Raw genomic sequence first — 12,015 nt, 5'->3', positions numbered from 1 at the left:
CTACTTTCACATGCAATGTAATTTCAAAAAGGTAGTATCATCAAAATACATACGAGGAAGTACACCAAATGATGCTGATGTAAAAAAACACATAGCATAACACTGACCTGGTCTGGTTTGCCCTGGAACCCAATGTGCACAGCCGCTTCAGATGTAGAAGCCGAGCCTAAGCTTTCAGTAATATTTAGGCTCTTTCTAAACACGGAGGAAAATGCAAAAACCTAGAAGGCCTTTCAGGTTTGATCTGGATCAAATTCCATTAGAATATGCTGTGGAAGAATTCAAGAATTCAAGATTTCAAGAATTAGATCTAGAAGAGAGAGAGCTCGAAGAGATGTGGACTAATGTTCGTGATATAATACAAGAAGTTGCTACTAAGGTAGTTCAAAAGCAAAAGAAATGCAAGAAAGCAAACTGGTTATCTGAAGAGGCTTTGCAAATAGCTGAGGAAAGGAGGATGGCAAAAGTTATGGGGGAAAGAGAAAGATACAAGGATCTCAATGCGGATTTTCAGAAAATAGCAAGGAGAGATAAGAATGCCTTCCTGAACATACAGTGCCAAGCAGCTGAGGACAACAGCCAATTAAGGAACACAAGAGCTGTGTATAAGACAATCAAAGATATCAAAGGAAGCTTCTGTGCTAAGCTGGGCGTGATAAAGGACAAACGAGGCAAGGACCTCACTGAAGCATCAGAGATAAAGAAGAGGTGGCAGGAATAGACAGAAGAACTGTACAAGAAGGACCCGAATGTGCAAACCCAACATAAGACGGTTGTGATTACTGATCTCGAGCCGGGCATCCTGAAGAGTGAAGTTGAATGGGCCTTAGCCAGCCTTGCTAAGAACAAAGCTAGCGGAATTGATGGCATTCCAGCTGAGTTGCTTCAAAACCTCAACCATGACGCTGTTAAGATTCTGCATATATTAGTTCAGAAGATTTTGACAACCCTGCAGTGACAACAGGATTGGAGGAGGTCAGTTTACATCCCCATTCCAAATAAAGGCAGTGCCAAAGATTGTTCCAACTACCGCACGATCGCGCTTATTTCGCATGCTAGCAAGGTGATGTTGAAAATCCTCCAAGGTAGGCTGCAGCAGTATGTGGATCGGGAGCTTCCGGACGTGCAAGCTGGGTTTCGCAAGGGCAGAGGAACTAGAGACCAAATTGCCAACCTTCGCTGGATCATGTAAAAAGCAAGAGAGTTCCAGAAACCCATCTACTTCTGCTTTATTGATTATGCGAAAGCGTTTGACTGCGTAGATCACAGCAGATTGTGGCAAGCTCTCTAAGAGATGGGAGTTCCAATTCACCTCATCTGTCTCCTCAGGAAACTGTATGAAGGACAAGAGGCCGCAGTCAGAACTGGGCATGGTTTTACTGATTGGTTTCCGATTGAGAAAGGAGTGAGGCAAGGCTGCATACTGTCGCCCTGCCTATTTAACCTATATGCAGAGTGCATCATGAGGAAGGCCGGTCTGGACGAGTCTTCAGCTGGAGTGAAGATTGCTGGAAAATGTATCAACAACCTTAGATATGCGGATGATACCACTTTAATGGCAGAAAGTGAAGTGGAACTCAAGAGAATTCTGATGCGCGAACAAGAATAGAGTGAGACGTTTGGGCTTAAACTGAACATTAAAGAGACAAAGATCATGGCGTCTTGCCCTGTCAAGTCCTGGAGCATCAGTGGACAAGAAGTGGAAGCTGTGACAGATTTTCTCTTCTTGGGCTCCAAGATTACCTCGGAGGAGACTGCAGCCATGAAATTAGGAGACGCCTGCTTCTGGGAAAGAGAGCAATGGTTAGCCTTGACCGCCTAGTAAAGAGCAGAGACATTAGTCTGCCAACCAAGATCCGTATAACTCGTGCTATGGTCTTTCCAGTTGGGATGTATGGATGCGAGATTTGGACTGTGAAAAAGGCTGACCGCCGAAGAATTGACGTGTTTGAATTGTGGTGCTGGCGAAGACTCTTGAGAGTTTCTTGTACTTCCAGAAGATCAAATCAGTCGATATTGTCGACCATAAACCCTGACTGCTCATTGGAGGGTCAAATTCTAAAGTTAAAGCTCAGCTATTTTGGTCATCTGGTGAGAAGAGAGGAGTCGCTGGAGAAAGATTTGATGTTGTGAAAGGTTGAGGGTCGCCGGAGAAGGGGTAGGCAGCGAACGCGATGGTTAGATGGCATCCTCGAGGCACTGCAGATGAAGTTATGTGATGTTAGGAAGATAGTGAGAGACCGGAAAGCGTGGCGTGACATGGTCCATAGGGTCACGAAGTGTCGGACACGACTGAACAACTGAACTGAACTGAAACACGAAGGATGCCATGTATTCAAATGGCGGCGATGTCTGTTGAGAAATATTGTAACAAGTGGCCGGCCTGACCAGCAGAATAAGCAATTTTTTCCTTTGTTTCCTTTGAATCGCCGGGAAGCTCAGATAACCATAGATTTAACAAATTCTGCAGAGATTTAGGCCCTGCCTTCGTGTATGAAAGCAAAAGCTTCCTTGCGCTATGTACTGCCGAGATGACCGCTGCACACACTTTCTCCAGCCTGGGCACCGCTACGAGGCTGGTAGCCCAACGCCCTCTGTACTCTGTACGCTGCTTACCGCCGGGCGTCCGATACAGGCGTCCGTGCGACGCCATTCATTTAGCGCTTCATCGAACGCCGCACCACACAGCAAACAGAAGCATACCGGGGTCGCCGCCGCTTGTTGTTGTTGTTGCGGCTGTAGAACGAAAGAAAAGAAAATGCACGGGCCTGCTACTGGCTCTGTAGCTGAGCCACCTCCGCTGCCTCGTGCAGACAGAAAATAGAGAAGGACGGAAAAAGAAGAGGAAGAGACAGACGCGCGCCGCAGCAACAGCCGTCGTCCACCACCGAAGCAGTGGCGGGTGCAATGACGGCCTACAACAGATAAAATTCGGTAGCTGGCTAGCCCCAGCCGCAAGCGGCGTTGACCTACTGACCCAGCTAAGGCTCCTCCATTTTTTAAAGGTAGCGACAGGTCTTGATCCAGCCGCCGCTCCCTCCGATAGGCCGGTTGGCTGCACGTGACCTCTTTGCCGCCAAGCTCCGCCCAAAGGGTCCAGCGGTGCTCGCTGCGCCGCTGAAATGCACGGCGATCTGCGCTTGCCAGCGAGATATTGGCCGATTAGTTAAGCAAAAAGTACTTCACATGCCTCTATTGCATTTTTAGGAGTGTATGTGCAGTACTTAGTGCTTAAGCGGACGCAAGAGTTACATCTCTGAACTTAAATATTGAAGCACAAGCTTGACATGCGGCTGCGCCGAGCTGCCATGCTTTCGTCTGCCGGAACCGTGCGGAAGACGCGAAAAAGTCATTTTCCATTCCTCGCAGTGACGATAATAGCAACAGAAGGAAGTTATGGCCTCAGGAAATTGGGCGTAAGATTTTTATGGCCACGGAAAACACCCGACTATGCGACGTGATTTCTGTCTGCTTAAAAAGCCGTTCGCTTGCCCGGGAGAGCCTTTGTTTGGGCATATGCTATTTCATGAGCAAAATATCAAGAACGCTGACTATGTCGCTATTACTTGTACTGTGGATGCCTAGTGAAAAGTCACTGCCGTGTCGCGCCCCCGTACTTTCCCCGAACAGATCAGGACTGCAGTATAACGCATGGAATCAAAAGTGTCAAAATGCTCAGAATGAAAATGCAATGCTTGATAATGCTTATGAAAATTTAGACCGTGCATTGATCAGTTGATTGATATAAATGAAAAATGAAACATTAGAAAAACAGGAGGGTGAAAATGTGTCAAAATGATCGAAATTGAAAGTCAATATTTGCCTATGCTAAATATCGGTGTATAAAAATTAAAAAACAAAAACAAAGATTTGTACCATAAAAAGTGTAAAATCAACCGTGTGTGTGTGTGAAACGCTATTGAGCCATTGTTTTAACGGAGGAGTTTCGCGGCGTTGCATCGAAGTTCCGCTGAACGCGCACAGGGACTCGTCAAGTTTCAAGAGGCGGCATCCAAGCTTACTGGTGACCTTATTGCCCGGCAGGCTAAGGTAAACAATATAAAGCAAATTAAGAATATAAAAGTGAGAAAACTTTATCCGTGAGCTTTGTATCGCATCATACCCGATTTTTTTTACTGGTTGGAAGATATACATGAGTTGGTAATGTACAGCTGCAGAGAAACTGACTTTTTCTCCAAAATAGATCTATTGGAATACTGTGTAAACGAAATAAACTCGAGCCAAAAAAAAATGTTTAAAACTGAGTATACCCAAACGGTTACAAACGCAATGACGCCCATATCGCATTAAGCCGGAACCGCATGGAGCGTTTTTCGCCAGCGAAAAACGTGACGCGCGGCATACGGCCGCGTTGCCGCCGACGCGCGAGCACCCGCACGAGAAAAATTGAGCGGCGGTATGCGGCGGTGTCGCGCCGCGTTTTCCGGGTTGCCAGACCACATAACTCCCAACGAGATGAGTTACCTCTGTTACCGCATATATAATATGCCCTTTAAATTACAGGACACTACAATAAAAACAATCATCATGTAATTATACAGCGACATTTCCTCCAACGTGTATTTATCAAACTTAATTTCGAACAGCAACATTGCGTGCGAAACACTACGCGCGAACGAACACGATACGTGAAGCACGTGGCTCCTTGGACACGCGCACCAGCTTTACCGAGGCACGGCCGGTCTCGAGGGAGAGAGTGCGCGAGAAGAGAAACGCTCTCTCCCTCGAGACCGGCCGTGACCGAGGAAACAAAGTTCCGCCGAAAAGGTTCCGCCGAGATGCGCGGAGAGCAGAGCCATCTATTGGCAAACCAAAAAACCAAAATGGCACGTGACTGCACGTTGTTTGGTGGACGCCGGCCGTGACGTCAGTGGACGCGCCGCGCGAGGCGTTTTTTTCTACGAAGCGTAGAACCACGCGGAGGCGCGATTTCATAGTGGGAACTAGTGGGAACGCGTCAGAATGACGCGCGCGTCCCACCATCCGCGCGGCAATCGCGCCCTAAATCGCGCCATGCGGTTCCGGCTTTAGAGCTCTGTGCCTAACGACGTTCCCAAAAGTTGCAGAAAACTCGCAGTCTACTTATTTTTTATTAAACAAACGAGCCCAATAAGTTTACTGAAATATCGATTCTACTTCAAGTTCGGTACTAATTTCAAAGCATAATAAAGAACAGTTTTCTAACCGCTGTGCTGATGCGAATGGTTCAGTAGAATTGGCTGGCTCGTTTAACGCCGGCGTTTTTTTTTTTGCGTTTATGCTGCACACGCATATTTAAGTTATTATTCCTGTCTTTTGAAGCTTCTTGAGCAGGATAGGACACAAATCTGTTGAATTAACCTGCTTATGTGTGGACCGAGCGCGGCTTCGTGAGTACGAAGTATGCACGAAAGAGTGCGGCGCGTCGTCTGCTAGCGCTGTCCCCTGTACCCCTCGAGAGGGCGCTCGAGTAGTTGTCGCTACCTTTAAAAAAATGGAGGAGCCTTAGTCCTAGCCCCGTAGGACCAGGAGCTGCCACCCTTTACCACCTCCACCGCCGATGTAGCAGCGATTTGCTTCGTAGGTGGTATTTTCTATTGTAAAATAAAGAAGCGGTCAGTCATACTGAAGCGAATACACCTATATTTCCTCGGATATTTAATTTCAGTAATAATTCTGTAAATCTTTCTAGGGGAATATAGTAAAGCCTAGAAACATATAGCTCCCTAGCATGTATGCGTCACGGGGAGTACGAGGAAGCGGATAGTGGCATGAAGCAGAGGATGTATACGCTACGCTAGTGGCCACTAAATAATTTCACTTTCGATCATATTATATTGTATCCCGTGTTTCTGTTTGAAACATTATACGGCTTTCTTAAGTGGCTGTCAAGAAGTTGGCATAGGTGTCCGTAGACATGTTAAAAGTGAATTTCAGAAACAGGTGATTTAATAATCCCTTCTATGGAACTGCACCATGGATGCAAGCCTTCATTTTCAACCCAGCCTCTCCCAGATCCACACTGCTGGTATCATTCTGCATGAATGTAGTCCTTGTTACTGACGATCGATGGCTGGTGTAAAAGAGCTTTGTATAGGGTTAACTTTTCTAAAACGCGCCTCACATTCTGCTATAATACACGCACCGTAACAAGACCCAGACACAAATATTACTCTCAAGCAATCCACATTATAATTTTTCCACGCTGGGGAAAGCATTCATGTTTTGCAACACACCGAATAGATGCATTTCTTGCGATTCATTTGAGCGTTATAGGCCTACTCAATTCCCTTCCCAAAACCTGGGAAACGACATTATTGTATCACGATGCTGCGTTGACTACGATCATGGGTCAGTGACTGCAGTTTCTTATTGATGCTGATTTCGCATGATCAGAGAGGCACAGACGTGTTTAGCTAACACGTGTGCGCTGCGCCTACCTGTGTGGAACACATGCCTACAATTTTGCAAGGTGATCTTGCTTATGTCGAGCTTTGCAGTACTTATTACAGTTGAACTCATCCAGTTGTTCAGTCATGTAAGCAGCTATGCATTGCGCCATTCTACTTGTTCGATTCATTCACATGCTTTCATACTGTGGTTAACTAAACGCAAATATTCCATAGGCTTGCGGGAGAAGGGTCAGTGCAATGGTTTGGCCTGGGTGTCCAGTTTAGATAGTATAATCTGTGTCCAAAGGTTCCAACATAAGGTCATATCGAAGCAATGACGTAGGTGATTAACAATAACAAGACAAAAAGGCAGGTAACGTATAGGGCATGCCTGCTTATCAGAGAACAAAGAGAACAGCTCGGCAGTGGCAGCGGCGGCCTGCAAAGTGAAAATATATGCCGATGGCCTTATTTTTGCAAACGCAGCCAATGCGTTTTTCCACTTAAGGGTGCTTCCTTGTAAAATCGGCCACTTGTAAAAACAGGGCATGCAACATTTAGAAGACAAACACGACCACGCCATGTTTTTGGGATCGCTTCATGTCACTGCCTTCCTTCCGGTATTTTTTTTTTGCATTCACAGTGTGCATTCATGAATTAACAAATTAACAGCTAGCCCAATCAGTCACCTTGCTCCATCTATAATTGTCATACCCCATAGAAATCACAAAACAATCAGACTCCTTGCTGGGTAAATGTCGCATATTCAACTAGAGCTAGCATTGATTTGTATAATGTAACAAATTTTCAGCATAATATTTCTGTTTTTTAGCCTTAACTTGCTACTGTTTTCTTCATTCCGAATACTCCTTTTAGGCATCCGTACTCCCTTAAAGGTCATACGTGTAATGTAGAAAGGTGCCTTCCCGTTGGGATTAGTCTGATGTTATAAAATACCGATAATTACACGGCAATACTAATATCTGAGGTTGCTGGAAAATCTCATACCCTGATGGGAGGTTGGAAACAGTCTGGTGCCTTGGGCAAAACAGTGATGTCATGGGCAGTGAGCTTGTAAAAGAAACACTAGGCAAGCTTAAAGACAGGACAGTTTATACGGGATATCTGCACGTGAAGTAACTCACTGCGTTCCTGCAGACCACCGATGGAAACAGGGCAGCCGACGAGGCCATTGCCAACCCAAATGATTTTGTGCTGAAGCCCCAGAGGGAAGGTGGAGGTGAGCATCGTTTTATTTCATTATGATTGCTCTCAACCATAAGTGTGGAATGTTTGTCCAGGAATATTATTCGCTTCATAGCGCAGTTTTTCCGAGGTTTCCTAACCTCATCGGAAGCCTTGTACTGTAGATTCTAAAGACCACTGGGGTGCTGAAAACAGAAAACAGGACAGATTTTAAGTTTTTGGGCACATTTTTTAATAAGCTGGTATTGGCATGACAGAAAGCATCCGTTCAAACGCGACCTTATTATATATAAAGCAAATCTGAATTAATGAGTAATTTATGTGCCTTGGACACTGAGGAGATCTTTACGAAAATGTTTTAAATGTTTATTGAATTCAACTGAGTAGTTAACTGTGTTTCATTTGAAACCTGCAACTAACCATGAGAATAAGCCTATCATTGCATGCGTGGTTCCAAATAGTGTGTAAAAAATGGCTCAACTGATTTCAAGAGAAGTTTAAATGGTTCTTCCTGAAATTTCACGTAGTTTTCGTAAAAGAAAGTGAGTTCTCAGATAAGCAGGAATACTACCATTTATTTTTGTGAATAAGGTAGAGCTATATCTAAATTCTGTGTTGTCTAGTCGTTTCATATTCATCACATTTTTTTGCATGGTAAGAGTGCCTGCATTGTCTGCTTGCCTGTGCTAGGCTAAGTGCCACATATTGAACGACAAGGCTGTGCTGTATAAACCTTTGAGGAAACAAAAAGTTGAAAGAAGGAATTTCACCACGTCATTTGCGAACATAACTGATATCGCAACGGCACCACCCTAGGTGCCCCTCTGGTGGTCTGGATATCAGAAAGAAGTGATGCGCTGAAATGTGGCTACCATCACACTCTTCGCGGTGTGAAATCTAGTAGAGTATGAACGCACAAGAAAGGTATGCAGACATAATGGCCTTAACATCAGAAATTCCTAAGCTCTGTGGACCTATCTAGTCAAATGATGCACCCTTACACTATTGTCACAATTTCTTAATTTTGACAGCTAACGTAAAAAAAAATAATAATGCTCTGGGCATGTACTGAACTTGTATCCTCCACCTTGCTCAAACTTTCCAAATTTTCAAAATAGAGAAATTCGTCCTTTTCCTGGCGCAGAACCAGGATACGTATTTCATCTATGTTGATTGTATCAAAAAGTGCGATTTCTGCGCTTTTTTTCGTATGGCTGTTAATGGCATGTTCGAAATATACTCATATTGGAGGATTACTCTGAACTATAGGTTCTTTATCCTCTTAGCCTCATTACTTCCTAACAATATTGAAAAGCTGGGAGATGCCTTATGTTCATTCGCTGCTGCTCCACCCTTCTTAGCATACATGTGTGAGGAGTATGCGAAATCATAGCTTCTAAAAATATGTCCTAATTATTTAAGTAATCCCTGGCTGCCCAAGGACAGAATTCTCTGAAATCATATATGTACAATTATTCCCCACAAAAGGAGACTTGGGACTGCCCAGCACTCAAACCAACGCGAATCCGGCACCTGAGCATAGCTGGCTTATCAGCAACCAATCCTGCCTCATACGTCACTTGGTCGCAGGGACCTCATCATCGCTCACTTCTGGACTTCATCAAATTAGCCAACCTTTTTCCATTCATTTATTCATTCATTCATCCTTCATCTCATATCCTATTGATGGCCTGAGGCAATAAATATCGACTAAAAAAAAGCAGACTTGATACTGAGCCCAGGGGTTTCGTGCTGTCCGAAACGAGAGGAATGCGATTGCAATGGTCATGTGATCATCGCGTCATATTACTCTTTGTCACAGGCGGCCACTGCCATGTATATATCTTACGTGTTTTGCAGGCAACAACCTGTATGGTGAGGAACTTCGCCAGCATCTGAAAGCCCTCGGTCGTACCAAACAGCGCGAGAGCTACATCCTAATGGACCTCATTCGATCACCCACAACCACCAACTATATCGTGCGCCCAGGTGAAAAAGTTACAGCACGCAGCGTCGTCAGCGAGATTGGCATTTTCGGCGTCATTCTCGGGTTAGTGCGGATTCATGCAGTTTTGTAGCAAATCACTGTCATATGCCTACAACCCAGGCATTATGATTAGATCGGAAACAACACAGTTGTTTCATTCTTGTGCACCATCCCAGAGATGCCTTGCTGCAGTACTAGTCTCTGCTGAAGGGTGATTATGCGATTCCGGCTCATGTGGCAGACTAGGAAGTTTGGAACAAAACGCAATCATGAAATGTCAATTACATTTTAGCTTTTGTAGCTCTAACATCATCTCGAACTTACTAGTGATGTCACAGCGCACATTTGGCTGCCAAAAGCAAAATTTTGAGACTAAAAACTCAGTTTAAATCTACCTCTTGTTTTAAAGTAAGTACTTCATATGATGAGCCATGATCATTAGCAATTTGCAGATCATTTCAAATAAATAACACACTCAAAACTTTGCTCTGTCCTTTAATCCAACAGACCTAAGTTTAGGGGAACAGAAGGCAATGTAGAGACAAAAGTAAGAAGAATAGGGATAACTGAGTGAGTATACAAAAGCTGGGCCTTTCAAATAGTCACTGCCATGCTGTGCCATTAACAGCTGCAGTAATAACTTTGCTTAATGTAATAATGAATATTTGTATGCCAAGCTGCTCTGCATTTTCAGGGGCAAGCTACCATACAGAGGTGTGATTACTTTTGGCAACCTTCAGTTCTTTAATATGCACTGGCGGCTACTGTCTATGAAAGGCTCTGAGTGGACGTCTCTGGGTCCATTTTGAGAACCATGACGGCAGTGAGATCGCACTGCGTGGTTGAATATGCTGTTAACACCAATGAGCGTGGCGCTCAGAAGCAGGTTATTTTAGGTCTTTGAAATGAAGTTCGCGAAGCAAAATGATGCCAGCAATTAGAAAGTGGAAAGGATGCCAGTGGTGTCTGGTTTCGCTGTCTGAATGATTATGCTTGTCTTTCAAAACATCAGTGCCTCAGAATTTGTAAACCTGCCACCTTTTTATGTACAAAACAACTTCAATAAGCCAGAAACCTTCGTAGCAGTAAACGACTGCCGGTATGCTCTTCGCTAATCCTGGTACTTGAGTCTGGTTGCATGAATTCTTTGTTGCTCACTGCAGCCTCAGTGTTTTAATTTGCAACGCTATTATGGGGCAGCAAGCATCATCGCAATGGCACCCTCGGAAGAATACAAACCATCCCTGCTTCGCGCAGTGAACGGTTCATTATTCTGGAGTTACCTTTTTCAGACTTTTTTGAGATAAAAGCTTGGCACAAGGTCCCAGGATCATCCGTGCACTTCCTAAATGATTGGGTTGTGGGGTTTAAAGTCCCAAAGCGATTCAGGCTATGAGAGACGCCCTAGTGGAGGACTCCGGAAATTTCGACCACCTGGGTTTCTTTAACGTGCATTGACATCGCACAGCACACGGGCGCCTTGCTTTTCTTCTGCACCGAAAAGCGGCCGCTGAGGCCGAGATTCGATTCCTTGTCCTTGGGCGCAGTAATCGAGCGCCGTAACCACCCCGGCGGGGTCACTTTCTAAATGAAGAAACTCGCATTAACAGCTAATGGTGAACAATCTTGCATCATGATAGGACGATTTGAGGGCAACAAATTCTACCTCAATATAATTTTCAGTATATTCGGATAGGGCTCTGCGATGGATGTGAGAGTAGTGCTGTTCTTCACAAGCTTCCACAATGTGCACCACGAAAGAATGAGTTCATATACAGAGGCACCAGCTGTGTCTTCATGGAGCTTATATTATTCATGTTGGGCCTTGTGCAGCAGACTACTATGGATTACCGGTTAGCCTGCACTCGCAGTAAACTCAGTGCTGTTCTTGGGTATTTTAACTGATCGGCCATAGTATTTTCGATTTTAGCTGATGTACTAGGGGGAGCGGGTGCAACTTCAAAAAGTTAAGGTCGCAATGCTGATATTTATGAAAGTGTTATGAAAAGAACTTGGAGACGCGTTTTGTGATATTTGCACACATATTTTCGGGGCGAAAATATGCTACCATTGTTGATGCAGTAAACACAGCACTTTTAGTGCGCAATTACTTACGGTGCAATAGAAACCTTCCTATCTAAAACGACCGATCCGTTAACAGTTTTGACAGACATGTGGGCTCAGGGATTTTACAGTGCATGCGCCCGTCTTGATGCAACTGAATGCTGAAACCAGGTTATTTAACACAATCACGATTGTGAATACCCACTAGAGAGTAATTAGGCATTTTAGTAGTGTAGCGTTTATTTTAGGTCGCACATGCAAGGATAGTTTTAGGCAGTGACATTTTTCTCGTCGGCGTAAGTTCGGCAGACTGCCTGGCTCTGAAAGAAATGAAAAACATGATAAAAAACACGAAGGTTTAATCTA

The 12,015-nt window shown here is 44.5% G+C and overlaps 1 protein-coding gene across 1 annotated transcript in view; it reads left to right on the top strand.

Annotated features, from left to right (window-relative positions):
* Positions 1-12,015, top strand: part of LOC146200123 (glutathione synthetase-like) — a 132,763-nt gene that overhangs the window by 107,042 nt on the left and 13,706 nt on the right. The window contains exons 10-11 of the mRNA XM_084592875.1: positions 7,551-7,632; positions 9,459-9,648. Coding sequence (XP_084449001.1) covers positions 7,551-7,632; positions 9,459-9,648 — 272 coding nt within the window. The remainder of the gene's footprint in view (positions 1-7,550; positions 7,633-9,458; positions 9,649-12,015) is intronic.

The sequence above is a fragment of the Amblyomma maculatum genome, chromosome 2, assembly GCF_055883805.1.
Source record: "Amblyomma maculatum isolate TAMU_Amacu chromosome 2, ASM5588380v1, whole genome shotgun sequence".
Taxonomy (NCBI): domain Eukaryota; kingdom Metazoa; phylum Arthropoda; class Arachnida; order Ixodida; family Ixodidae; genus Amblyomma; species Amblyomma maculatum.
This window is presented reverse-complemented; position numbering and strand designations above follow the sequence as displayed.